We start from the raw sequence: 26,701 nt of genomic DNA on the forward strand, positions 1-26,701 counted from the left end.
ACCTAGCTAAGAGCCACTTGCTCTTTAGATCTGTGCCCCTCCTGGCTGGTTAAAACGGCCCGGGGGGTGTCGTGTGAGTGGGTTCTGGTGATGGTTAATGCTTCCTTGAGTGAGGGGTTGTTCCTTCACCTCTTAAAGAGGCATTGATTCACCCCGTCCTCAATAAGCCATCGCTGGACACCACTATACTGGACAATTTTCATCCAGTATCCAATCTCCCCTTTTGGGGGAAAATAATTGGGAAGATGGTTGCGCAGCAGCTTCGGAGGATCTTGAATGAAGCAGATTATCTGGATCCCTTTCAGTCTGGATTCAGGCCTTGGTATGGGACTGAAACAGTATTGGTTGCGTTTTTGGATGACCTAGCGAAGGCGGGATGGGGGTGGTGCATCTATCCTTGCCCTACTTCTCTGTGGCTTTCAGTGCCATCGACCATGATGTCCTTCTGGATTGGCTCAGAGGATTGGGAGTGGCCGGCACAGTGTTATGCTGGTTCACCTCCTTTCTCCAGGGCCAATTCCAGTTGATGATAGTTGGGGAGGAGAGATCCTGCCCCTGGGTGCTGCAGGGTTTGGTACTCTCCCCTCTTCTATTAACGTCTACATGAGGCTGCTGGGTGAATTCATCCATCGCTGTATCATAGGACTAATAACTTTTTTGAGTAGTTTTGGCTTCCTTTTGAGGGCCTTCCTTTTTCCTTTGATAGTAAGGAAGCTCTTGCTATAATTTATCTGTACTCTCCTCCTTCTGCTGATTTAAATACACCCCTTATTCTGCAAGAATCTTCGCTTGGGAAATTCCCTAATGTGCTTGTCTTCAAAAATGACCCTTATGATTGCTGAATATGGTTGAAAATAGGCTGCCTTGTGGTCAACCAGTGATGCTTCAGCAACTAATTAAGATCAACGGTGTTACATATTTGTCAGCCTCTTTCTTCTGGTATTACTGTAATAATGGCATGATTATTTATTACTTTACATTCCATAGAAGGTTTTTGCATCCATTTTTGAATTGAGTATTCTAAGGCCCAGGCCATAATTCTGAGCTTGGGGAAGATATGTTGTTACATCCCACATGTTTTTTATTGAGGTGGACGTGACCAGAAGAAAGCCACATAATATCCTGGATTCATAATCAAGCAAGTACTGAAAAGCATGGATTGAAAACTCTGCTGAACTTTTGGCACAGTTACATAGTGGATTGCTTCTTGGCTAGATAATTTCAGAATGAAGGGTGGCTCATTCTGGTACTGTCTAGACTATATAATTCAGTTATGACATGTAATGGTATGTGGGAAAGACGTTTGGAGGGGGAAGAGATGCTGCCTAAGGAATGGTCAGGTAAGAGACAGCACAGCCCACAGCTGCATAGTGGGTGGAGCAAGAGGCTCAGAAGGGACCCTCCCTCAGTTCTTGGGCTGTAAAGGTGAGAAAATTGTACATTCAGACTTGCAAAATTCTGTTAATATAGCTTTACAATAAAGTAGAATTAGTTTGTCTGGTCGTGTTTCCTGCCTAGTCTGCCTGGTAAGGCTGACATGACATTAAACAGTGGATTGTGTCCTCAGAAACAGCTAATGCTTTGGGTGTTAAATGTTGCCCAACACCTGGATTATAGACAGTGAATTTTCTAGACTTCTATCTGAGTTGCTTGGTCTGAATTATGGTGCTATTATTAAACAATCTCCCTTCTTCCTCTGAGGGATTTAATAGGAATCCAAATGTTATTGAGTCCCATATGAAGCTCATCCTATCTTTTTTTGTGGAGGAAAAACTAGTTGCAGGATGACTTTTGATCGGGAGCATTCGGTACCCTTTGTCTGGAAATTGCAGGATTCTGATCAAATGTACAGAATCAAGCAGTTATGGAGCTACTGGGAAAACTGTTAAACTTTGGAAGAATGTATGTATGGTGAAATGATAATTTTGTGCCTCTGTTCTGAGTTGGGAAGATGAGTTCATTTGGTGATAAGTGGTTGAAGTGGTGTTCATATGAGCTATGAATGAATCATAATGTTCATTCTCTCAAGGTTAAAAGGGAAATTTTGATATTTTATTCCACAATGTCTTCATAGTTGCCCTATGACTTGGAATAGAAGAAACAGGAAATAATGAAAAATGTTTGCAGTTCTTTTCTATCAGTAAAATTAACAGTATTATCCAAGGGTGCTAAAGGAGAGTAGTTAGGCTTGCCATTTGAAAATAATGGGTTGAAAGGATACTTAAAAGACATTAAATATCCAAAGATGTTTAAAGGTATTAAAATTGGACTTTTTAAAAAACAGAGCATTCTCATCTCTGGCTCTCATCTCTCACACTTAGGAGCCCATTAAACTGCCTCTGCAGCTTTCTGGCACTGTATCCATAAGACACAACTAATACAATCCAGTTTTTGCTTAGTAGTTCAGGCACTTTTCCATGTCATATGCATTTCTCTTAAAAAGCCCCAATAAAATTATAACTCATTCAGAAGAGTACAAGTATTTTGTATTTAGTCATTTTCTGTATTAATGGTGGTACTTGTCAATGTGTTGTCTATGTTTTCTTGTATATATTCTGGGTTTTTTTGTTTTTGTTTTTACTTCATTGAAACTTTACCTTTCACCATCCCCTGGCCTAGTTTTTTGAGGCTTATGCACTAGCCGTGTTGGCAGGGAAATACAGGAACAATAGTCCCAGGAAGTCTAGAGGGCATTGGATAGGGACAAGCCAAGTTAATCATGACTATGAAAGTCCAAGGCCATACAATTCTGGCTCTTTATTTGCTCTTCCTTTGGAGGCTGCATTTAATATAACAAAAACAAAAGATACTTCTACCACATGGCTGATGGATGACCTCTCCCAGTGGTTTTATGTTGATTAAAAAAAAAAAAGTGGGGGAGAGGCCGGGTCCTGGGACACCCAGCAATGGAATGGGGAAGGGCTTGACCTCCCCCCCCCACCTGCTCAGGATGGATAGGAACAGGCCCCTGATCCTCAACGTTTGCGGGTGATTCATTCAGAAGGATGATAGAGTTACAGTAAGGGCCAGAAGGATTGCACTCCTTCCACCTGTGATTTTTGATGAATATGCGTACTAAAAATTGGAAGAACAGAAGCAGAAAGAGGAAGGATGCTTCCAGGTGAGGCTTTTGTTATGCATCTGCCCTGCCTTCTTCCACAGAACGGATGGTGTGGTCGCCCATCTGTAATCCTTCCAACCTTTTCCCCAGTTTTTTTCTTCCTTTCTTCTTTTAAAAAGTAGTTGGGTGAATCCATTATAGAAGAAATTATGAAACTGGTAGAGGTAGGAGCTCTCTGGAAGTGCTCAACTGCTAAGTTTTTCTCCTGCATGTAGTCCTCTTAGTCTGCCATCTATATCTAAACTAGAGTGTGTGTGTGTGTAGTGTGTGTGTGTGCATGTGTATATACAGTGATACCTCGGGTCACAAACGCTTCTGTTCACGACCAATTTGGGTCACGAACAGCACTGTTCGCAAAATTTTGCTTCCGTCCGCGAACTCCGCATCGGGTGACGAACAGGATCTGCGGCCATTTTCCCTGCCGTGACACGTGGTCGTGGCTTCCTGCAGGGAGGGGGATTCTCCCTCCAAACAATAATTGCCTCCCCACCTGCCTTCCTGTCCTCCATGCCTCAAGCAAGGTTAGCGTTCTCTCTCTTCATGGTGTACTGTACCGTACTTTGTTTCATATTTTTGTGGCTTTAAAAAAAAAATACAGATGGTTCAGAACGGATTAACCGTAATTACACTGAACCTTATGGGAAAATTTGATTCGGGACGCGACCAAAATCAGTTGGCGACCAAATTTGTAGGGGTCAGAATGGATTAACCGTATTTACATTGAACCTTATGGGAAAATTCAATTTGGGTTGAGGAATGAATTAAATTTGTGACCCGAGGTACCACTGTATGTGTGTGTGTGTGTGTGTGTGTGTATACAGTATATATATATATACACACACACACACACACATACATATATCTAGAGAGAGAGAGAATATGTGTGTGGGTGTATGTATATGTGTGTGTGTGTGTATGTATATATATTGTGTGTGTCTGTATGTGTATATATAGAGAGAGAGTGTGTGTGTGTGTGTATTTCATATTTCAGTGGAAAGAACTACCAAAATTGTGAGGTTCGCAGGGCATATTACAGTTAGGCTGGGAATTAGAATTCACCAGATTTATGCTGTGAGGAGGTTCCTCTTCTCCTCTTCATTTATTTATTTGTTTGTTTTAGGTTCATATCTTTCTCCTGAAAGCACCAACAGACTTTAGAAATGCTTTAGAATGCTAACATTCTGAGATGGCATGGCTTCATCTGAGCCTTTTTCCCACCCCCTCTGTGCATCGCCAATACTTGAAAGCATTAAAGGACCGATAATGCTGACACATGCTCTTCTTTTAAAAAAGAATGATTACATGAGAATACCAAGCCTAAAGATTTTAATGGTTATGAACTGATGGAGGGCCATCCATATGTGTACTTACGAACTACAAGAAGGCAGGGGTTTCCTGCTCTCTCCAAAAGATTATAGCATAACATCATTTAATAGCTTAAAGGGGAAAAGGAGTTAAATGGAGGCAGAGGTAAATTGGAGAGGAATGCACTTATCGCCTTGAAATTCTCATGGATAGATATGAGCTTAGGTTTATCAGAAACTTTCTCAATCATTATTGGATTCAGAGGGAATGATCTCAGTAGAAATGTATAGGTAACCTAGTTACTATGAAGTAGGGACTGGGGCATTATACCAAAGGCTAAATAATGACCAAGATGGGTTTTGATAAAAGTTTTTGGGACAGTGAAAAGTAGAATTATATTGGGGTTCAGTGATGCGGTTCCAGCCAAGGAGTGCTTGTATGCTTTGAATATAGGAATGATCCCAGTGGGTCAGACTAGTTGTTTGCCCTGCACTATGTGCATTTTATAAAATCTATATTTACAGATTAGATTAAAGCCTCTTTGGTAGATCCCGCTGTAAGAAGACTATCACTTATATTCTTCTTACCTTCCATAGGGCTTGAAGCAAATATATATGTTAGTGGTTTGTACCATTTAGAACAGCCACTGGGTTAAAAGTTAAGAAAACATCCAGGAAGATGTTTAATGACAGTCCACTTTCTTATTATTGCCAAGAAAATACACACACACATGCCCATGAAGTTGCCAGGAGTTGACTTTGACTCAAAGACTTGACTATGTCTCCAATCTAATGTCTTCCAGATACAGTATGTTGGACTTCAACTCTCATAATCTTGAACCAGCAGAGACATGATTGATTATGGACCTAAGGATTATGAGAGTTGGCTCAGCACATCTGGATAGCAAAAACCCAAGACATTTCTGGAATGAATCCCCATCTTTCACTCAGTATTAGAATGGGCCCCCCAAAAAAGAAAATTTCAGGGAACTAAAGTTTTGAGCCTGAAAATGGAAGAATTCAAAATATTTCAGTTCTGGGCAAGGCTTATGCCCCAAAATTAGATGGTGATTGTTAAAGTTGTTGTTGCTTAGGAGGGACTCTGAAATATTATTCCAGACCTAACTGAGCCCCCACCCCCACAAACCTTTAAAGAAAAAACTGTTGATGGCCCCATCCTTGATAAATAAAGCATTTGTCATTTCCCGCATAACTCAGATGGTAAAATAACTCTTAGAATCATGTCATTCTCAATTCAGTTTTCTGAAACCTCAGGAATTGGGATAAGTTCCAACCCTGAGGCTCTTTTTTTCTTTCCTTTTTGCAGGGTCATATGAATTCGCATACTGAAGAAGAGGGGGAAGGGGGATTCCATAATTAATGCCATATGGATTTATTTCTTTTTTTCTCCTCTAGGAACATCTGTTTTGCAAATCACCTCATTCCTATCCATATTTATTGCCAGTGCTGTTTCCTTTCCAAAGGCACAGTTCTCCCACCCTCTGGCAGGGGCAGCCTTTCATGCTTTACATTGCAGTGGAGTGCCGTGATCCATATGTTCGGTAGTGGATTTGAGTGTGAATTTATCACTTGGTGGTGCCACCTTGAGAGACACTACCCTCCCCCACTCCTGGCCAGACAGACTCAGAAAGGACCCTCCCTAAGCTTGTCCAATGGCGAAGGGAACAGGCTTGTATAATCCAGAATCGAAACTTCCCAGTCTGTGCTTGGGGAAGGGGGTGAGGCCACGATCCAGGAAATGATGCCATGTTTGTGTTGCTTCTGGGAACATTTGTTTTGATTTTTTTTTTTTTTATTTATATTTCAAATTTAGTTACTGCCCATCTCATGAAAAAGTGACTCTGGGCGGTTCACAATAAAACAACAATAAATATTAATTAAAATACAATAAAAGCAATATAAAAATACAGTAAAAATGGAATAAAACCAAACACATACGCAAATAATAATATCTTCCAAGATGTTGATGATCAGTAAGATGTTAACATATGGGAGCATCTTCAAGATGCTAGCCACCCCCAGAGTTGGTTGCCCCTTTTTTCACCCCATATCAACCTTATTCCTATCCAATTTTATTGCCAGTGCTTTTCTTTTGCAAAAGTCAAGGCCAAATGTCCATCCTGAAGTTTTAGTTAAGAAAGAGGAGTGAGTAAACCAAAAGTGAGACTGGGCAAGAGAAAACCAGATTGCCTCAGCCCTCACTGCAGTGTCTCTGTCTGTCTAAATCCACTTATATTTTTATCTTAACTTTAGTCCTAGTTACTTCGTAGGGCAACCTTCTCTAACCTGCCAGACATGCTGAGCCTAGAACTCCTACAATGCCCATGCTGCCTAGGAATTTTAGGAGATGTAGTATCTACAGATCCAGAGTGTCCCAGGTTGGAGAAGGCTGGGTTGGAGGAGGTGCACAGAGGTAGCACTGCAACGTCAGATGCACTCTTTAGAATCCTTGTACAGCCGCACAGAAGTATATTCTGCCTTCCATAATGCCTGATGCTCAAGGCAATTTATTATCTGCCTTGATGAGACCACTTTTTCATCATGACGCCCATTTAAAATTTCAGCCATCTCTTTCATGCTTAAGATAGGCTAGTGAACAGCATTAAAATAATAGCTATGTTTGCATTTTGGAACTCTCTAATGAGGTGGGATAGCAGGATGCATCTATCAGACTCCCCAACTCCTTTCTTAGAGTGATAGTTCAGTTCTATGTGGGTATGGATTTGGTGCAGTCCTTTGGATATTTTCCTTTCTCTGGACCCCTCCAGATGTGGTGGACTGTAACTGCTGTCACCACTACCAGTGTCAGTACTGCCTGGGAACACTAATGGGATAGGTGACACAACATATCTGGAGGGCACCTGATGGAGGTCGGTTGCATTTTTCTTGAGTTGCGACTCGGGGTCAGTGTTTAACAGTAACAGCCTGGAGAAAACAGCCTCATCTCTCTGGGTGGTGTTGCATGTGTTCCCTGCTCTGAGAAGAAAGATCTTTTAAAATGTCTGTTGTCAGTCTTCGTTTGTTGTAAAACTGCCATAAGTCTCCTATCCAAGAAATTGATCAGATTAACTGTTACGTGCTGCATCATCTGGTGCACCCGAACATTGCCTGGATCTACTAGGAGGGAAAGTAATTGTGGAACTAAAAAAGCTGGCCTTGTGGATGTGATTACAGGCTCCGTCTCCATCTGCATAGCCTCTTCTTTCTTCTGGCAACAGCCAAAAACCCCAGTGACGTATTTTGGTGTATAAGTGTACAAAGGCTTGTATATGATCACATTGGGATGGAGGAGAAAGGGGAAAAAAAGGATAGAGCTGAGTCAAACCAAGTCCCAAATGTATTTCAGGACAGCAGACATTGATCTTTCAAGGTAATTAAAAAGTCGTGGAATAAGAGTGCTTAAGCCATGCTTTATTAAATATTAATTCTATTGTACAATTACATAAAGCATAACCACAGCTTCAAAGAACACAAAGTATGACTGAACTTTTAAACAACCTCCTAAAATCATCTAATCATATGATATATATTAATTTCAAGCATGCGCAGAAATATTTTGCAGTTAATTGTGTCACGCTAGTGGGTGTCCTTCCATCTGCTGCCCTTGATGGGCAGAGCAGCTCTTTTCTAGGCTTGTTTCAAGCACTGATGTCTTGCTTCCCTACTGACTATACAGAGTGATTAAGGCAGGACATTAAATCACTAACAATAAAAGAATCTGTGAGATACAGAGCAGTCTGAAGTGGGATTGGTAACCTGTGCCATGAAGGACAGGAGATATATGTGTGGTTGATTGATCTGGTTTTAGTGGGGTGAAGGGTAGTGGAGTTGCCAGATTTTTTTAGCTTGTCACCTTTAAAACAAAAATCCATCACCGTTAAAAGCTGTGGAAAAATTAGCTAGGCCAGCTTCCATGCTGTACAGAAAATTAGCTGCATCATTTCCAAGGGACAGAAGGATCTTTATCCTGCCAAGTCCAATCTGCCTTGAAAAGATCCATCCCAAGGTTTTGAACGAATGGAAATACTTCCTTTGGTAAATTTATACCAGGAAGTCTTTTGTGATTGTAAATGGGGTATTGGTTGGGTGGTTCCCTGGATGGTACAGCTCCTATCTAATGGCAAAGTGGGAAACTCTGCTCCATTCTAACCCTTGTTATTGGCCTGCATATAATACATAAATAAATGCAGTATGCCAGAGAGCTGTAAGAGTCTTCTGTGAAATGTCAGCTGAAAAGTGCAGCAGAACCAGATCCTTAAACAACTCTTTCTATGCCTCTCTTCCTAACTATTCTGCTGCCTAAGGCCATCTTGACTTGTCAGTGAAAGGAGAGAGGGACCGTTTCTGGCAGATTCTGGTAAGAGGTCATGGCAGTTTTTGTGGTTATATTTGGAATGAACTATCTGTAAACCTGGGAGATAAAAGGCTCTAGTACAGATATGAAGTTACCAGGTTTTCCCTGAATCTGATGAGGATTCTCCAGGACAGATCTTGTGATTAAAATGGCCAAGAGAAAAGAGGGAGGGAGGGAGGATGGATGGATGGATGGATATTGTGTGACCAGGTCCATCTAATGACCAAGAATGGGGGATGTATGTTCTAACTCAGTGTTGTCCAAACTTGGCCACTTTAAGAGGAGTGGACTTCAACTCCCGGAATTCCCCATGGCTGGCTGGGGAATTCCGGGAGTTGAAGTCCACTCCTCTTAAAGTGGCCAAATTTGTGGCCAACACTGTTCTAACTGTATACCAGTTCACACATATCAAGTGCTGGCATGTGAGAAACTAGTCCACTTTTGTAAACAGAGTAACCTTGGAGCAAGAGCCTTGTGTGAGATTGCAATTTTTGACTGTTGACAAGAAAATCCAAAGCTCAGACAACATTTTACATTGTCTTCTGTATTTATTTGGTTTCTGATAAGAATGAAATCTTCAGTAAACCTTCAGTGCTAGAATGGAGAAACATAAGCTTGATCTCCTTCCTTCTGATATTTACCTTCAACTTAAACACATTCTCCCTAAGCTACCTTTTTCTTTTGGTGGGGTATGTAGAAAATCCAGGGAAATCCTGAATCTTTTCCGTCCTTGAAGGAAAGACCGTTAGGTAGGTAATGCTTGAAGTAAAGCTCTGCAAGAAGCAGGGGGCCTACCACTTTTCTGTCCTAACTTGCAGCTTGGCCAGGTTGATACAGTTTTTACAGAAACAAAATAAATTGATGATGTGACAGAGGGAGGAAAACTTAGACATTGTGTAATGTGCCATTTAAGCCTCCAAGCATGTTTTTTTTTCCAAGCAGGAAAAAAAGGACCTAATTTTACTTGAGCCCTGTTCAGTAAACCAATTCTCTGAGCAATTGTTTACTTGAGTAAAGCTGGCTACTGTGTTGCCCAAACTGGCTCTGAGCTTGTTAAGTCAAAGACACAAGCCCGTCTGCCAATATGTAACAAACATCCTGTTCTGTTTTTGTGGTTTGGTTTGTTTGCATCCCCTCAAGAATTATGGCCAAGTGGTCTCAGAGAGTTGGCTTTTTGGCCAGATCATAGGGGCCACAAGATCCAAACATCCACAGGAGCGGCTTTGAAATGAGCCAAATGCATTTCATGGGGAAGCACAGTTGGGTCTTGTTAGAGACTGTAGCTTTAAACAGTTGTGGCTGCAGACTCATACTTGGTTTGAATTTTGGGGGGTGATCTCACTAGCTGTGTTTAAGGAACATACTTAAAAAAGAAAAAAAAGTAGTGAGAGATTTGTGTCCTGAGGCTGGACCAATGGCTGGTTCATTTATATGCACATACCTCTCTCTTTTTCCTGATGGTTGAATATAGGATAGGAAGCCTAAGTATTAAGGCTGCTCTCTGGTGTACTGGGCTGTGGTGGGAATGATTATCCAACTCAGTGATTCAGTGGATAAAATGTTAGAGGAGAATTGGGAAGACCTGGGTTCAGGCCTGCCCTTAGCCGTGGAAACTCACTGAATGACATGGCTCAGGTCACTCTCTCTCAAACCAGCCTACCTCATACGGTTGTTGTTGTGAGGGAAAAATGAGAGAGGGGAGTGCACATACGCTGTTTTGTGCTGCTGGAGGAAAGGGGGGGGTATTAATTTAACCAACAAAAGAAAAATGTTGTTAATATATCTAGCTTTCCTTTAGGAACATTTCTGGGTGTGTGAAAAGGGAAAGCTGAGTTGAAAACTGCTGGGCTTAATTTACAGGGGTTTTGAGGGTTTTTTTTACAGTTGGAATTAATCCTCCTTTCTGTATATCTGAACTGAATTAAAAAACAGATCATATCCAACAGTTTCACTAAGAGAAAAGGGGAGAACGTGAGAGTAAGAAAGAGGGAGATTCTTTCTTTTCTGCCGGAAGAGCTGCTTGGTTTTTATTTTTAGCAAATTGGCGCTTGAACTTCCCAAATACTAAAGAGGGGAACATTTGAAAATGGAAGGCCTTGCAGCTGTACCCTGCTGATTTGAACTGGACTTTATGACCAGCATGAAGGGCTCTTTCTTCCTTTTTCAGAGTGCAAACTCTGCTCATTCTCTACAGAAGAATGCTGGAGCTGCATCTGCTTTTACTTAATTTTTAAAAAGGTTAAGAGCCAAAATCTCGATTCATCCTGGACTAGTCTTTTAAAGGCGCATCTCTCTTTAACATTTCTCTTAATATCTTAGGCACGGTGACATATTTATTCCGTAAATACTTTCTTGCTTCATTTTGAAAATGAGCGTTATGTAAGGTTTTTACCAAAGTAAGATTCCTTGGGCTGAATCTTCTGTGAAAATATTTGGAGATTATGCTTGTTCAGAACAGCATGGAGCTGGGAAATAGGTTTCAAATGCTTTTGAGCTAGGGTAAATTTTATAATTCAAGTTTCGCGTCTAGGTAAATTCTTCTGAAATATAGAAATACGTAGACATATTTACAGTTGCCTAAAATGTGGAAAAGCCACAATGCTTAGGAATTTTCCACCCATAAGAATGACCTTTAGTTTGCATCCAGGGCATTTTATCTTGAATAAAAAAATATGTTCCGAATGACTGTCTCTTATGGTTGTTGTGAAATCATTTCTAGGGCTGTGCGAGGGTTTTGAAAGGGGCACCTTGCAAAAGGTGTTGCATAGAGAAAGCATTCCTCCCTAACATTAAGGCATCTATGTCCTCCAGAAGGCTAGTCACAACTGCTTTGAAGGCCTTCTTGAGCTTTAGTTCCTGTGTGATAGCTCCCTGTAGGTGGTGGTCCCAGCGGTACTGTCTCTGAAGGCCTAAGGACCCCCAGAGAAAGCCTTTGAAATGGCACCCAGAGTCTTCTGGCAGATGCCATTGTAACAATTTAAGGAAGTGTGCCTGGCTTGCTCAGTGTGCTTTATAATGTTGCCCTTTGAAACGATTGCACAGTCCTACTCATTTATAAGAAGATCAGAACGGCCCTGCTGGATCCAACAACTCTAGTCTATCATCCCCCTTTCCACTGTGGCCTATCAGATGCCTTTTGGGAGCAGGACACGAAAACAACTTTTGCTCACTGATGCGTATAGCAGCTGATATAGAGTTGCATACTGCCACTTATTTGTTATGCGTGGCTGTTCTTGCATGAGGACATTGTGATTAGTTGATGAACTGTTTTCTTCTCCTCTCCCGGAATCTATGGAACAGGTTGGCAAATGTTCAGAAATATGCATATTAACAAAAACTAGGCAGAGGAAATGATAGTATACAAATATATAAGCATACACACAGCTGCTTAAAAATGAAAAAGGGAGGCATAAACCCTGGAGAAAGAGCAAGACTGACACTGATCTTGTTCTCCCTTTGCATTTCTGACTTACAAATGACTAAGTCGGAAGGCAATTATGTCAAATATAAAGGCTGTCTACTTTGAATTTTCTTTTTGTATTACATTTGTCTTCCCCTCTTTGAGCCACAGAAAGGAAAACAGGTATAAAAAAACCATCCCCATCGCTAGACATAACATGGAGTCTAGTAATAGAGGCCAGGCTTGACCTAAACACTTCCCTTTCTGCTCTGTATTCTCAGTTTGCTTTATACCTAGTGCATATCTGGTGCAGCACTTGATTGCAGGGGCTCCAGTTTGGAGGACGTGTCTTCAGTGTCTGGGTTGGGTCTCAGGATCCTGGCTTGCTCATGACTTCATTTTCAGATATTCATGCAAGCATAAGATATATGCAAGCTGCTTCATTGTATACAAATTGAGTCCTCTGATATGAAATATCTCATATTAATTATTTGCAGGTGAATCATGTGACTGCCTATTAAATGTTCTTCGAGGAACAGTGTATATCTTTGGGAAAAATAATGTGATACAACCTTCTTAGTACTGTAACTGCTTAAGAATGCTGATCAGGGATTGGATGGATATTCCCCTGAGGTCTGGTTTTTCTTCTAGCATGTTTCTGCTAGCTGGGTAATGGCATTATTATTTATAACTGTTTTCCTGCTTCTAGCCCTGCATATGTTTCAGTCCTCTGCAGAATGAAAGCAGACAGATCATTAAACTGGCCCTTAAGCCTTCATTCATTACCATAGTAGTGTAGTTCTTGGAACTTATCTTGCTACTTTCTAGGAATCCCGGTCTTGCAACCCTTTTTTTTGTTTTTTGTTTTGAAAGGAAAGCTATATGTTTTTTAAGATGAGTCAGGACACTCTTATATTGGGGGAATGAGACATGTCACTGTATAATCCAGTCTTCTGCAGTGTGGTGGCTTCTATCTCCTGCAAGACTGGGATGGAATGGAATTATGAAGGCCAGGCTCAGGGAGATAAACATTTTCTTAGCTCGCCAGAACCCCGAGGGAGGAACAAGAGGATGAGACTGGCACCTCCCCAAGGAATTCACACTGTTGTGGCTGGAGGACTTTGGGAACTGGGATTTTAGTCTGAGAAGATTCTTGCTAGAGGTTGTAGCTAATAAACAGCTGGACTGAATTGGCATTGTCTCTTGGAGTTCCTTGGGCTAGGCCTGACAAAGACCCACTCATGAGGCTGGTAGTATAACATTTCTGGAGGACATGATGATGATGACGATGACGACGACGACGACGACAACCCTATTATTTATTACAGACTGTTTCCCCACCTTACATCATCATCATCATCATCATCATCATCAATAAGTTCAGTGCCTTGTATCTCCATTTGGAAAAGGATCAAAAAGTAGGTTGACATGCGGTCAGAGTAGACAATTCTGGGAAAGATGCACAAAGAACCACTGGTATTAGGACTTACACATGACTTCTGAAAGGCAGGGAAAGAAGCTGCTGCATTTTTTTTTAGAAACAGGCGACTTTCTGCTGCTGGAAGTCAGTCCTGCGTGTTGTTATTTGGCAGGAGGTCTTGCTTTGTCTCCTTGGAGGCCTTGAAGGACATCTCTTCCGTGACAGGCTCTGTAAATCCAGGACAAGGCTTGGGATTCTCCAGAAGCCTTTTGACAGGGTTGTCAGGATAAGATTTATGTTAGAGAGAAAAGGGAAGGCCAGTGGTGGGGAACGAAATGCCTTTTGTGTCTGAGGGGTAGGTCCCAGGGGTCAGCAATAGGATAGTCTTGTTAAACCATCTCTATTATAACAGCAGAACAAACTCAAGCTTTGGGAGCACTTTGACTTTCTCGAACAGATCTGCAGCTACTATGTGTGCTGCAGGCATTGGTTCAAGTCCTCCATTTTGCGACAGGCTCCTTGCATTATCTGTTTAAGAATTGTTTGCATAAGGGATTCACAGAATGTTACTGGCCACCTATAGCTTGGTTCAGCTGGTGTTTTTGTGATTAAGGCGCTGGACTAGAAGCGTATTCAAGCCTCCTCTTAGCCATAGACTCGTATCTGGGTGGCTTTGAGCCATTCACTGTCCCTCAGCCCAGCTTACCTCGCAGGGTAATTTTTGCGTGGAAAAACTAGAGGAGGGACAGCTAGGTACGCTCCCTTGTGCTCCTGGATGAAAGGCAAGATCTAATTCCAGCAAACAAGGAAGTGCTTGAAAACAGCGGGATTCTGTGAAACTCATAGACAGACCCACAGTCCTCCTCAGTTGGAAAGGAGTTCCACTAAAAAGACTGGGGCTTGTTTCCAACTTGAGTATGATGTTATACATTTGCTTTAATCTGTCTTAGCATGATTGGGGGAGCCCTCCCACCAATAATGCTTTGAGTGATTGAACGATTGAATCGACTGTCAATTTCATTCTGGCACGTTTAGATCCAGGATTACAGGCATGTGTGATCCTTACAAAGGAAACCCCTCCTTGCCCTTTTCCAAATCCGTTTATTCTTTGGATGCTGTGATACTTTTTCAGTCACAGCTTTATTGCTCTTTGGTGTCAGAGCCCCTCAGGGTTAATGGCATTGACTTTGGGATTTTGATGGCTATTTAATTTGTATGCATGTGATCTGGCAAAGCTCAGAGGCACAGAAGATGGGCAGCAATTAGCAGATAGCAGCTACACCATATAGGACATCTTCCTTGACAAATCGACTGAAATGGCAAGAAACAGAGTGTGAATTAATGGCTTGCTTACCAAGCAGGATCACAAATGCCCTAAAACCTTATGTTTTCTTCAATATACCTCTGGCTGCCTGTACTGTATCCTTGAATCTTTCTTCTAGTTTAAGCATTGCAGACTGGAGACGGGAATACTGTTTTCTCTGTGACTATTAAAACATTTGATTTTCAGCTGAAATACAAGGGCACTTCTGATGTATTAGATACTGAAGAGGGGTAACAGAGGGAACATTGTGAGTTTCCTGAGTTTTATGGTGGCTTGCTGGATCAAGTCAAAGCCTGTCTAGTTCATCCACCAGTCAGTAATTAGCCATAGTCCTCGAGGAACTTATGATGCTGGCTTCTATTTGTCTCCAGCATTTGATCCTTTGTTTGAACACGAGTGTTCGATTTCAGGTTTTCTCAACTTTTTATATCTCTTATCCCACCAATCACTCTGTCAAAGAATGGACTCTGCCATGGTAGAAACAAATCCCCATTTCTTCAGAAAAGAACATTTATTAGTGGTGTACAAAGCATTTCAGATCTGAAATATTTGCAAACTTGTAATGCCCTGTTTGAGCTTGAAATACCCTATTTCAGAACAGCTGTACCCTTACAGGATACGTTTTGAAGCTGATAGTGATGCAGGCTTGAAACACCCCTAAGGTTGAAATCGTTTCGAACTTTAAACTTTGGCACACTTGACGTTGATATGTTCAGAGGCATTTATGTGTTTACAAGTAGCAGGTGTGTGGGGAAGAGGAGCTGACTCCTTGACGTCATGCAAAATGATAGACATACCATCATACCTGCAAGTTAGGAAAAGGGGATTAACCCTGGATGCCTCAAGGTCCTCTCCAGCCAGGGATGTGTTTAAAGTAGGCAGTAACTAGTTCTGACAATAATTCATCATGTTAGTCTTTCAAAGTAGTTAACAATCAGGATGTACCAATGTACCTTTTAAAAAGTTGGATTATTTCAACAAAGATAAAAACATAATGATTCACAACAATTCCAGTAAGAATGGGATTGTCCAACCATGACTCCACTAAAGCTTCCAATAGAATCAAGCTTTCTCATTAGTTTGATTATCACAAATTCGGGAATCTGCTCTGAATAATACAATTGAACTAACATTGAAATCCCTGAGGATTGCAATTGTTTTTTAATGTAACATTAGCAGAAAAATGTCAGTATAATTAATAGTAAATTGGTTCTGGTTGCTTTATGCAGGGAACTGACGACTTAAGGAGAAATAACTTGCTATCCCTCTTAAGTGCGGATGGCAAAAGTATGAGTGCTTAAAGAGGAATTTCTCTTGATCTAACCACACTTTTAAAAAATTGTTAATATGGCATACAGATAATTTAAACACTTTAAAATGCTTTATTAGTTGTGAGGCATCAGATGTAGTCCTAATCTCACTGGTCATACATGTGCTTCAAATAGGATTGAAGTAATACCCAGAGTCCTTGAGAATTAAATAGGTATATGTACACATAAAAATGTGGGATAAATTTTCATCCATAAACCATAATTCTGCACGTTATAGTCTGTTAACAGAATCAATAGCAGTTGTTAATTAGGTCCCTAAGTTCCAGTATTTTCAATATGATTAGAGCTGCTAAGTCAAAAACTTAAAAGTTTTTTCCCACTCTGCCTGGACCAGCTGGCTGTCTGGAAAACTCCATCACTGTTAAATGTACTCCCAGCTTTCTTTCCTGCTCTGCCTGGAGAAGCTGGAAAATTTTCAGTGTTTTATATAAAGTAGCTTGTCTAACGTGTGTATAAATTTAACAGCTTGTTTTCCAGAACCAAACCAATCTGGCTAGATAGCCCCCCTACCTCCAGCCAAGCCCCACTCTACAACTTTCTTGATAAATAGGTGGGGAAAACTAGGTTGGCTTAGTTGGGTGGGATTTAGCTGCAATCACCACCTTTTGGAACAGTATGTGCAAAACTCCAGAAAGGAGACACAAAGAAGTGGACATGGATTGGGAGTAAGAGCAGAGGGCTACTCCAGCAGGTCCTCTGGGACCTGAATCCACTGCGTTGTGATTGGATTTCATGTCGTCATGGATATGAAGCCATCAGTGGAGTTTAAAAGCCTTACATTCTTCTAGTGTGCTTACAACTAGCAATATCCTTGCCACCAGTTGAGAAACACTAAATAGCTTATCAGGCAAGTGATACTTGGCCCTTTGACATGATAGTAAATAATATGCTCAACTCACTTAAAGAAGCCACGTGGGCAGAAGTCTTCATAGTGACCCCTCTCCTGTCTTCCCCAAATTGGCATAGGAACAAAAATGAGCTGATGGCAGGCATGCTGCTTGGAGTATCTATAAAGCAGGCAGCAGGAGATGTCTTGACACGAGTTGGGCTGCAGATTTATTAGGCAACATAATGGCTTGGATTTTGCTAACTGCTAGGTTCTGGATATGTTTCCAAGCCATAGAAAACTGTTTGTAAATTTTACTTTTTAAAAAAATGAATTTTATATTGCACAGGGAAGAACTTCATCAGTAATATGTTCTCCCATCTTCTGAACTGTCTTCCTGGCTGTTCGTAATTTATAATCCTTTGTACTCAGTACAGGATCATGGATTATCTGATACGTCCGCTTTTTGGCTTTGGTGATCATGCACAATTTTTCTTGATGTTAATGCCGTGTTGAACCTTGTAGCCTCAGGTCAAGTTGCAGTTGCTTGCCTCCAACCAAAAAAAGGAACATGTTTTTTAGAATAACTCACCAATTTGGTGCTAGTTTTCTGGCTGAATTGTGATTTGACCCATAGTGTCTCTTTTCATACATACCAATGGCACCACTACCACATGGGTTCTACTGCCTCATTCTTATTTGAAGGACACAGGGAGTCTTGTGTTATTTGCTTCTTAAGGTAAACCTCTCAAGCAGTTGCTGCAGAAATCTCAGCTCTGTTATGAACTGTGAGAGGGACTTTGACTCCTTCACTAGAAGTGTAAAATTGTTGAAAATATTGAAATGATTGGGGGTGGGGGGTGGGGACAGTGTTTCTAGATTTGTCCAGCAAAATCCCTGAAGGTTGGGGGGGGGGGAACAGAAGAGAAATACATGCTGCACTTACTTTTTTAGCATCCTTTACAGTCAAGTCTATTGTTGCATCAAATGTATAATTTCTATGTATAAGTAGATTTGATGTATAGGATTGAGAAGGGTGGTTGGGTTCAAACATTCATTTATGGTCCAAATCTATTTTAAAGTATTTTAATTATTTTGTTGTGCCAAATGGAGCTATAAACTGCTGGATTTTTCTGGAATGTAGCCCTCTCTTCATTTCAGGAGAAGCAGGCAAGCAAGATGTTAGTGCAGAAAACAAATCCTCAGTCTTATAGTTTAATTTTTAAAACAGTTACACATTCAGGACTTGGCTATCCAGAGTACAAAAGAGATACAGAACGGACTAATTTTCAGAAATGCTGAGGAAAATAGAAGGATGGGTAGAGTTCGGAATATACATCAGGCAACATGTGCAAGGTGGCCACCCTGGGAATTCTGCAAGTGGAAGTCTCAACATTTCATGTGGCTGCAGTAGGAATTCTTGGAATGGACCCCCCCCCCCCCCAGGTTAGAGGAGTCCTTGTCAGGTAATCCACTGTGTCCCACTTTCCTCTCTCCTTTCTTGTCCCATCGGAGAGTACATTGGCCTGGCCGAACTGCTGCAAGAAGGACAGAAGACTAGTCCGTCATCTCCCCATGCTTTCCTCCTTGTTGATGGATTGATAGCCTGTCAAGTCTAGAATGATGGCATGACTCAGGGATGGAGCTGATGCTCCTATTTCTTTCTGGCAGAAAGCATTTAAAAGTTGCTGGCTCATATTGGGTGCAGCATCCTGCTATGCCGGCCTTCTTTCTTAAACAGTGAATCGATGCTGAAAGTTCTTTGTGTTCCTAATCAAAACTGCAATAACAATGATGAGGGCGTGGTTTTATCTTTCCCATCCAATAGCAGTTACCCACACTCTCTGATGTCTCCCTGTCTCTTTCACACACTCGCAAAGACACAATTTTCATTGATGCCAGTGAGGCAGCTTAATATAATAAGCAGCTTTGGGGCAGGAAGGATTTCACTGAGACCTTGGCAGATTGGGAAGGCTTAGCTTTCATCATGGTTCAAATCATAATCTCATATCTCACACAAATGAACCTTGATTTCAAGCTGTATGCTTCTTCAGCAATGATTCCTTTGAAATGTTTTTCCAAATAATCCAGTATGATAGTTTATTATAATAAAAATATTCCATTGGATGGTAGTAATTCATCCTCTTATTTAGCAACATCAACATGGCTTAAGAACAGCCTTATTGTTATTGTGGCTGTTCCTCAGCCATGTTTAAGGCACTTTTGCTGCTAAATAAGTGGATGAAATATAGCAACCTTTAAAAAAAAAAAATTATGTGCACTGACTCAAATAAGTAATACTTTAGACCTGTTCAGAAATTAAATTGCTTCCTCAAAGCTGTAGCGGGTTTTTTTTTTTTGGTCAATTATGGTGCACAGTAAAAATGCATTTGACACTGATTGTTGCGGACAAATGCATTCCTTCTCTTCTCCCGTTTGTTACTTCTGTTGGAAGGGAATGTACTGTTTGCCTCAGATGAAGTATTCTCTACTCCTCTGTGTCTGATTGTTTTGTGGATTTCCTCTTCAAAAAACAACAACACTATTTCCCCAAAAGGAGCAATGTCAGTGCTTTCACAGAGATGTGCTCTTTCTGCAAAGTCCTTGATGAATAAAGTTGGGAGGAGTTGGCAGCATTGTTCAGAAAGGAGGGATTTGGTATCAACTAAATGAGGCAAGTGCCTCTTAGGAGCAGGACAGCATGGGGTAGACATGCCTGCTATTATCTTCTGTTTCTGGTTTGGGTTTGTTTTGCTGTAATCATCCTGGTGGTCATAACAATTGTGAACTTACTGGTTATTGCCAGAGAGCTAGTTATAGAAATAGGATACAGCAAACCCAACCAAGAATGTTGTGGTATCATAATATATAACACACAGGTCCGCAGTGCCAAGGCCTTGAGCATCCATTCTGTCCTAGAAAAAGTGCTTGTAGGCTCCCAAACTGAAATCTGGATGTTTTTGTAAGATCTCAGGGTGAAGAATGGATCTTCATTGTAGATCTGTTTTGTTCAGCTGCACAATTAAGTTACGTTCTTTTTAGAGCAGGCATCGGGGAACTCTTACTTCTTCTCTGGGAGAAGGCGTCAATGGCCCTCTCTTTCAGCTTTCTTCCAGTCATTGCCTGTCCTGGGATGGCTGAGAGCTTACTTGGAGAGGTTTCTTCTAACAGAGTTCATTACTTATTAGCATTTAGCATTGAAGGAAACAAAATTATGTGAAAAACATTCTTGATGCGTGCACACTGTTTACCTCTTCATTTGGAAAGAATGTCTCTCTTTCAAATGGCAAATAGTTTGAAGGGACAGACAGCTTTTTGAAAGACATCCTTTAGCCAAACGTATGCCTTGTTTGCAGAGAGCAACTGTTGCATGCAGAAATAATTACATCAGAAGCTTGCTTGCAGGAGGAGCAGGCAAGCACTCTTTTTCCATTCAGGGCTGATTTGCTTCAGAGGTAGTCTCTTAGGAGCCCCGTGCTGGCAATGAACAAGGTCAGAGTTGATCTCACACTGCCTTCCTTGCTCTTGTAAGATCATCACCACGTCATGCTATTTCTCCCTTGTTTCATCTCTTAAGAATCCAGGGGGAAAGAGAGAAATAATTATTTTTAATTGAGATAATCACTACCCCATGATACTCTTTATCACATCTATAGGCAGTGCATCTGTTCATGTACACATGCTCTCCATTAGCGGATACATATCTCCTCTCTTTCATATGCCACCCCCCAACTTCCCATTCTTTCTTTCTGCTTCATTTCCTTGTCCCTTCTCTTGTCACCACATGTTTCCTTTTTCAGTTTGCCTAGGACTTGTTGCCTTATCTTATGTTTTTGGTCTGATGTAGTCTAATTGATGGTGCTGCAGAGAAGACAGTGCTTGCACGGGCATAGAGACTTGGTCGTGAAGCGCAGCAGCTAAGACATATTTTTGGAAGAAGCTACGCCATTCTAGGTCTGTCTCTGGCCCTCCTGCTGGTATTTTCTTGAGATGGTATGAAATATAGCTACTAAAAGAATGAGAAAGAGAGACTGCTAGGAAGGCATTTGCATGACTTTGGAAAGCCAACTATGCAGCAGTGTGTTTTTGAAAGATGCCATCTTTTCTAACTGCTAAGTACTTCGTCTGGGCCTTTTAGTCTGCCAGTCTCCATTCTCCTTGTGGTGGTTCTGGCAGCGTGTATGGAACAAATGGGCCATTTATTTATTTAATTATTGCATTTGTATTATGTATTTATTTTTATTTATTTATCATATTTATATAGCCACCCATTTCACACAAGGTGACTCTGGGCGGCGTGCAACAATTAAAAAAATAAATACATAAAAACAATTACACATAAAAAATTGTAAAACACACAAAACAGGAGGGGACAAAATTAATAAGGGAGCCACTGTAAAATCTCCCCGGTCCCCTGGGAGTCCCAGGCCCAATCACATAGCCAGGCCTTGAGGGACTTGCGAAATGTTAAGAGGGATGGAGCTAATCTCACTTCTGGGGGGAGATTCCACAAGGCAGGTGCCACAGCAGAGAAGGTCTGCCTCCTGGGACCCACCAAATGTAATTCTCTGGCAGACGGGATCCGCAGCATGCCTTCTCTGCCAGATCTGATGGGACGGGCAGATGTAATCGGGGAGAGGCGGCCCCTCAGGTAACCGGGCCCATGCCATGAAGGGCTTTAAAGGTCCAAACGAGCACCTTCAATTGGACCTGGAAGCAAGCTGGCAACCAGTGCAGCTTGCAAAGCAAAGGTGCAACGTGTACCGCCCTAGGGACACACATAACTGACCACGCCACTGCATTTTGCACCAGTTGAAGCTTCCGGATACTCTTCAAGGGCAGCCCCATGGAGAGCACATTTCATAAATCCAGATGGGAGGTGACCAGGGCAGGAGTGATAGTGATTAGGTCCCTCTGATCTAGGAATGGGCACAACTGGTACACAACACAAAGCTGTGCAAAGGCCCTCCTAGCCACGACTGCCACCTCTTGAAGCAGGAGTTATGAGTCCAGGAGGACCCCCAGATTGTGCACAGGGTCTGTCTGGGGCAGTGCAACCCCATTCAGTACCAAAGGTGGCATACCTCTAGCACCAGAAGGCCCCAGAACCCACAGCCACTCAATCTTGCCAGGGTTCAGTTGAAGCCTGTTGTTCCCCATCCAGACCCTCACAGCCTCCAGGCACCAGGATAAGACATTCACAGCATCGCTTAATTCGTCAGGGGCAGAGATGTATAATTGGGTATCATCAACATACTGATGATACTTCACCCCATGGCGACGGATGAGCTCACCCAGTGGCCTCATGTAGAGGGGGGTGAGCACCGAACCCTGTGGCACCCCACATAACAGGGGCCAAGGGCAGGATCTCTCCTCCCCACCCACCACCAACTGGAATCGGCCCTGGAGGAAGGAGGTGAACCAGCACAACACAGTGCCGCCATCCCCAATCCTCTGAGCCGATCCAGAAGGATACCATGGTCGATGGTATTGAAACCTGCTGAGAAGTCAAGTAGGGCAAGGATGGATGTACAACCCCCCTCCCGCCCTCGCCAGAGATCATCCAAAAGCGCAACCAATGCTGTTTCCATCCCATATCCATCCCTGAATCCTGACTGAAAGGGATCCAGATAATCCGCTTCATCCAGGGTCCTCTGTAACTGTTGTGCAACCACCTTTTCAATCATCTTCCCCGAAAAGGAGAGGTTAGATACTAGACGAAAATTGTCCAGTATAGTGGGGTCTAGTGATGGCCTCTTGAGGAGGGGGTGAACCAAGGCCGCCTTAAGAAGTGAGGGAACAACCCCCTCACTCAAAGATGCATTACCATCGCTAGAACCCACTCGCATGACACTCCCCGGGCTGCTTTCACAAGCCAGGAGGGGCACGGATCTAAAGAGCAGTATATTTGTATACTGCTGAATCTGCCAGAATGATTTATAGTAAGACCAAACAATGAAAACATTCATGGTAGTATATTAACATATATCCATGATAATAAAGCAAACTACTTTAAAATAAATTATTATCTTAAGCAGTAATAGTAATAGAAGTGGCAGGGCTATCATCAGCCAGCCCAGCAAGGAACAGTAATATGATGGTAATAACCAGTAGTGAAGTAATTAACTACCAAGTGTAGAGGAGTGCAGTGATGACCTTGGAGAAAATATATGAAGACTATTAGTAAAACATGAGCTTAACCTGGAAAAATAGGAAAGTGTGAGAAAGAAACTCAAGATTGCCCAGCTTTGATTGTCAGGTATAAGAGGGAGAGAAAGGGAGATGTTATCAGGCTTTCAGGATTTTGTTGTTATAGACTATATTAATAAGGTAGAGCTCTAGTATTTCTTGTGAGGTCTGTTTCCTGACCTGGCTACCTCAAAGGGGTGGCATAAATGCTCTTTGGAAGAATTTAGCCTTTACCGTATTCCAGAATGGGTGAATCTGACTTCTGAGAGGAGGCCTTTCTATTAGACTGGGGGTATAACTGAAAAGCGCTGCCTCCTGGCTTTGTCCCACTTCACTTCACAGAAATGGGGAACAGCCCACAGTTTCTTCTGGGATGATTGTACTGGAGAGATTGATTCTGATCAGAGTACAGTAGTGATCCTGTAGATAAGCTAGACTTGTCTTCTCCAACCTGGTGCCTTCTGGATGTGCTGAGTGGTGACAGATTGGGGAGGGCCGTGCTAGAAGAATGGTATATACAATAAGGCAGAAAGTTGCAAGTTGACCAAGTGGTTACCTGTGCTTGCAGTTGCTTAATGGATAGGGTTGGTTCATGTTCTTTTGGGACATGCCATGCGTTAACTCCTTATTCACCTGCCCGGATTATAATAGCAAAGGCTACGGACTTGACTTATGCGTGAGAGGGGTTTTTGCTGAATGAAGCATTCAGTGTGCTTCTGATTCATTATTTTAGTAATCATTACAATAATTTTGTGAGGTAGACCCAGATGACCAACCTGTGGCTGAGCTAAAGTGAATAATGGCTGACCTTAAGGCTATTGAAATCAGATTTGAAATGTGGGCTTTCCCTCACGCAGTCTACCTTCTTAAGGTGTAATTTTATCAGGATCCCCTGCCCCTGTAAGTTGTTGAGATGCTGGTTATATAAACTTAGGTAAATCTGGAGGAATTGCCATAGTTTTTGTAAAAGTCAGATTTGAGATTCTTACAGCTTTTCCAGTGCAAACACTACATAATTTAAAACTCTGGTTCCTGGTTTGTGTTTAAGCCTTTCATGTGTAAATTGTGGGTTCCTGAGAGATTTATTCAAATTAAACAATGTTTAAAATCTGTTCTGAATTTTTACTCCTGCTCTGCTCTGATGAATACCTTTCATTTTAAGAATATTCTTTCCTGAACTATCATGAATATGCATGAGCCCAATGGCACTGTCAGAATCAGTTGCTTTTTAAGTAGCCAGCCTTTGAAATTATTGTCAATAACATGCTTTACAGAAGAAACTAACTTCTTATGCTTTCCTTTTTTCTGGTCTTTCTTTATCCAGCACCGAAGACATGTAGCCCCAAACAGTTTGCATGTAAAGATCAGATCACGTGTATATCGAAGGGCTGGAGATGTGATGGAGAGAAGGATTGTCCAGATGGCTCTGATGAATCACCAGATATATGTATGTATCTTTGCTTCCTCTTCCTTCCCTATTAATTGTTTTTATAGCTATTTTGCATTGGTGACCTGGATCCAGTTACTTTCTTTGAGTGATCCAAAATTCATGGCATGCTTCTCACAGCTTTGTGAATGTTTAAAAACATCCAGGAGACAAAGAGGTTTTGTGAGGATTCTCCACTTTTGGAAAAATGCCATTTATTACTCACGTTTCTATGTACTTTCTATTTGTGGGCAACTGTTCCGGATGGGGTTTTATGCAAAATTGGCTGAGAAATCCTTTGCCCCTACTTCACTTTTCTGATGGGTTTCCTTTCCTCTTCTCCTTCTTTTGCTTCCTCCTTTAGAAACCACTGGCCTCCTAGGAAGATAGTGTTCCTAATTGAATGGTCTTTAAAAATTGCCTAATTACATCTGCTCAGTAGAACATTTCTCCAGCCCAGAACTTTCCATCACATCTAGTATTAATTCTTTTAGCTGGAGTTGCTGGAGACTGAACTTTGGGCTATCTGCCTGTAAAATGTGTGTTCAGCCATTAAGCCATATTTGTTTTCCAATAATAGGAATGGCAGGGATGGTCAAAATGCCTCCCCTGCTTTACTAGGAAATGTTAAAAGGAAATCTGGACTTCTTTGTAAATGCTAAAGATGGTTTGTCAGAGAAAGAGTCTTAACATTGTTTTGATTTGTGAGAAATGCCAGTGGGAGCTCTTTAGAATAGCCAGCAGGCATTCAGTAGATAGTGGGAAATTCAGGATAGTTGAAAATAATAGGAGGAGATGCTGCATCTCCATATTGCTACATCAGGTAGTTCCCTGCTACCTAAGTTATAATCCTCATAATTAAACCAAGGATATGACAAAGGAATTTAAACCCACTGGTCCCCCCCACTCTGTTTGAGCCTTGGGAATGTTAATTAATTCATTAAGATTTATATCCCACCTTTTATCCAAGATCTCAAGATAGTGGACATATCACTCCTCAGTTTTTCCCCACAACAAACTTCTGAGGTAGGTTGGGGTGAGACCTAGGGACAAAGTTGGGGTGAGACCTAGGGATGAAGTCATAGAGGGATCTTCCAAGCAGAAAAAAATAGAGATATTTTTCAACAACAAAAATTCAAGTTAAGTTTGGTGGTGTGTCCCCAGGTGAAATTGTCAGATACAAGACAATTGTATGTATTTTTTTCTTATGAACTCTTTTTTTTGGAAAGCTTTTCCTCTGTATTTGCCTTCAGATGGAACAGGAAAGGAAGCTTTTTCAAGCTTTCTTGGAAGGCTTTTCTGATTGATGTTTAGGCTGGTTTAATATGTTTTAATGGATGTGTTTTTAAATGATACTGTCATTGAGATGTATTTTTGGTCATTATGGTTATTTTTATAAACTGAATAAATTAGAAAAAATGGGGGGAAATACAAAAAATGCTAAGACTCTGTCTGTCTGTCTGTCTGTCTGTCTGTCTCTCTGTCTGAAACGAGAAACTATTACATAAGAGGGTTGACTGTGGAGGACTATTGAAATTAAAAATATCCAATGAGATTGAAGAGATGCTGAATGGCTTCTTTATATCTGTCACAGAAGATGTGGTATATTTGTATATTTTAAAAAAGGACTTTGATGTAAAAAGTACCGCCAAGAAACAAAATTCCAAACTGTTTTGTAAAATTACAAATAAATCATTAGATCATTTCTCAGAAAGTTCTAGTGACTGTCCAAGTAACTATAGGGTGGATAGTTTAATGGCTGTGCCCAGTAACTTTTTATAACTAGTAGAAAGCACCATTAAAAATTATCGGGGATATAAGAGAAAAGTGTTACTGAAGAAAAATCCATGTTAGAATAATTAGGAAAGAAATTAAAAATAAAACTGCCTTTATACAATGTGTGATAGGACCACATTTGGAATGTTATGAATAGTACTAATTGCTACTTGGGAAAGAAAAAAGAACTAAAATGATTTAGGGGCTGG

The 26,701-nt window shown here is 41.4% G+C and overlaps 1 protein-coding gene across 3 annotated transcripts in view; it reads left to right on the plus strand.

Annotated features, from left to right (window-relative positions):
• LRP1 (LDL receptor related protein 1) overlaps positions 1–26,701 on the plus strand; it is a 304,990-nt gene that overhangs the window by 59,733 nt on the left and 218,556 nt on the right. For all 3 annotated transcript variants that reach the window (XM_088137949.1, XM_088137950.1, XM_088137951.1), the window contains one exon: positions 24,615–24,737. In XM_088137949.1, the coding sequence (XP_087994075.1) occupies positions 24,615–24,737 (123 nt within the window). The remainder of the gene's footprint in view (positions 1–24,614; positions 24,738–26,701) is intronic.

This window comes from Python bivittatus, unplaced genomic scaffold (genome assembly GCF_059951505.1).
Source record: "Python bivittatus isolate LINGU-HERP-01145 unplaced genomic scaffold, Pbiv_v1 ctg000220_np1212, whole genome shotgun sequence".
Classification (NCBI taxonomy): domain Eukaryota; kingdom Metazoa; phylum Chordata; class Lepidosauria; order Squamata; family Pythonidae; genus Python; species Python bivittatus.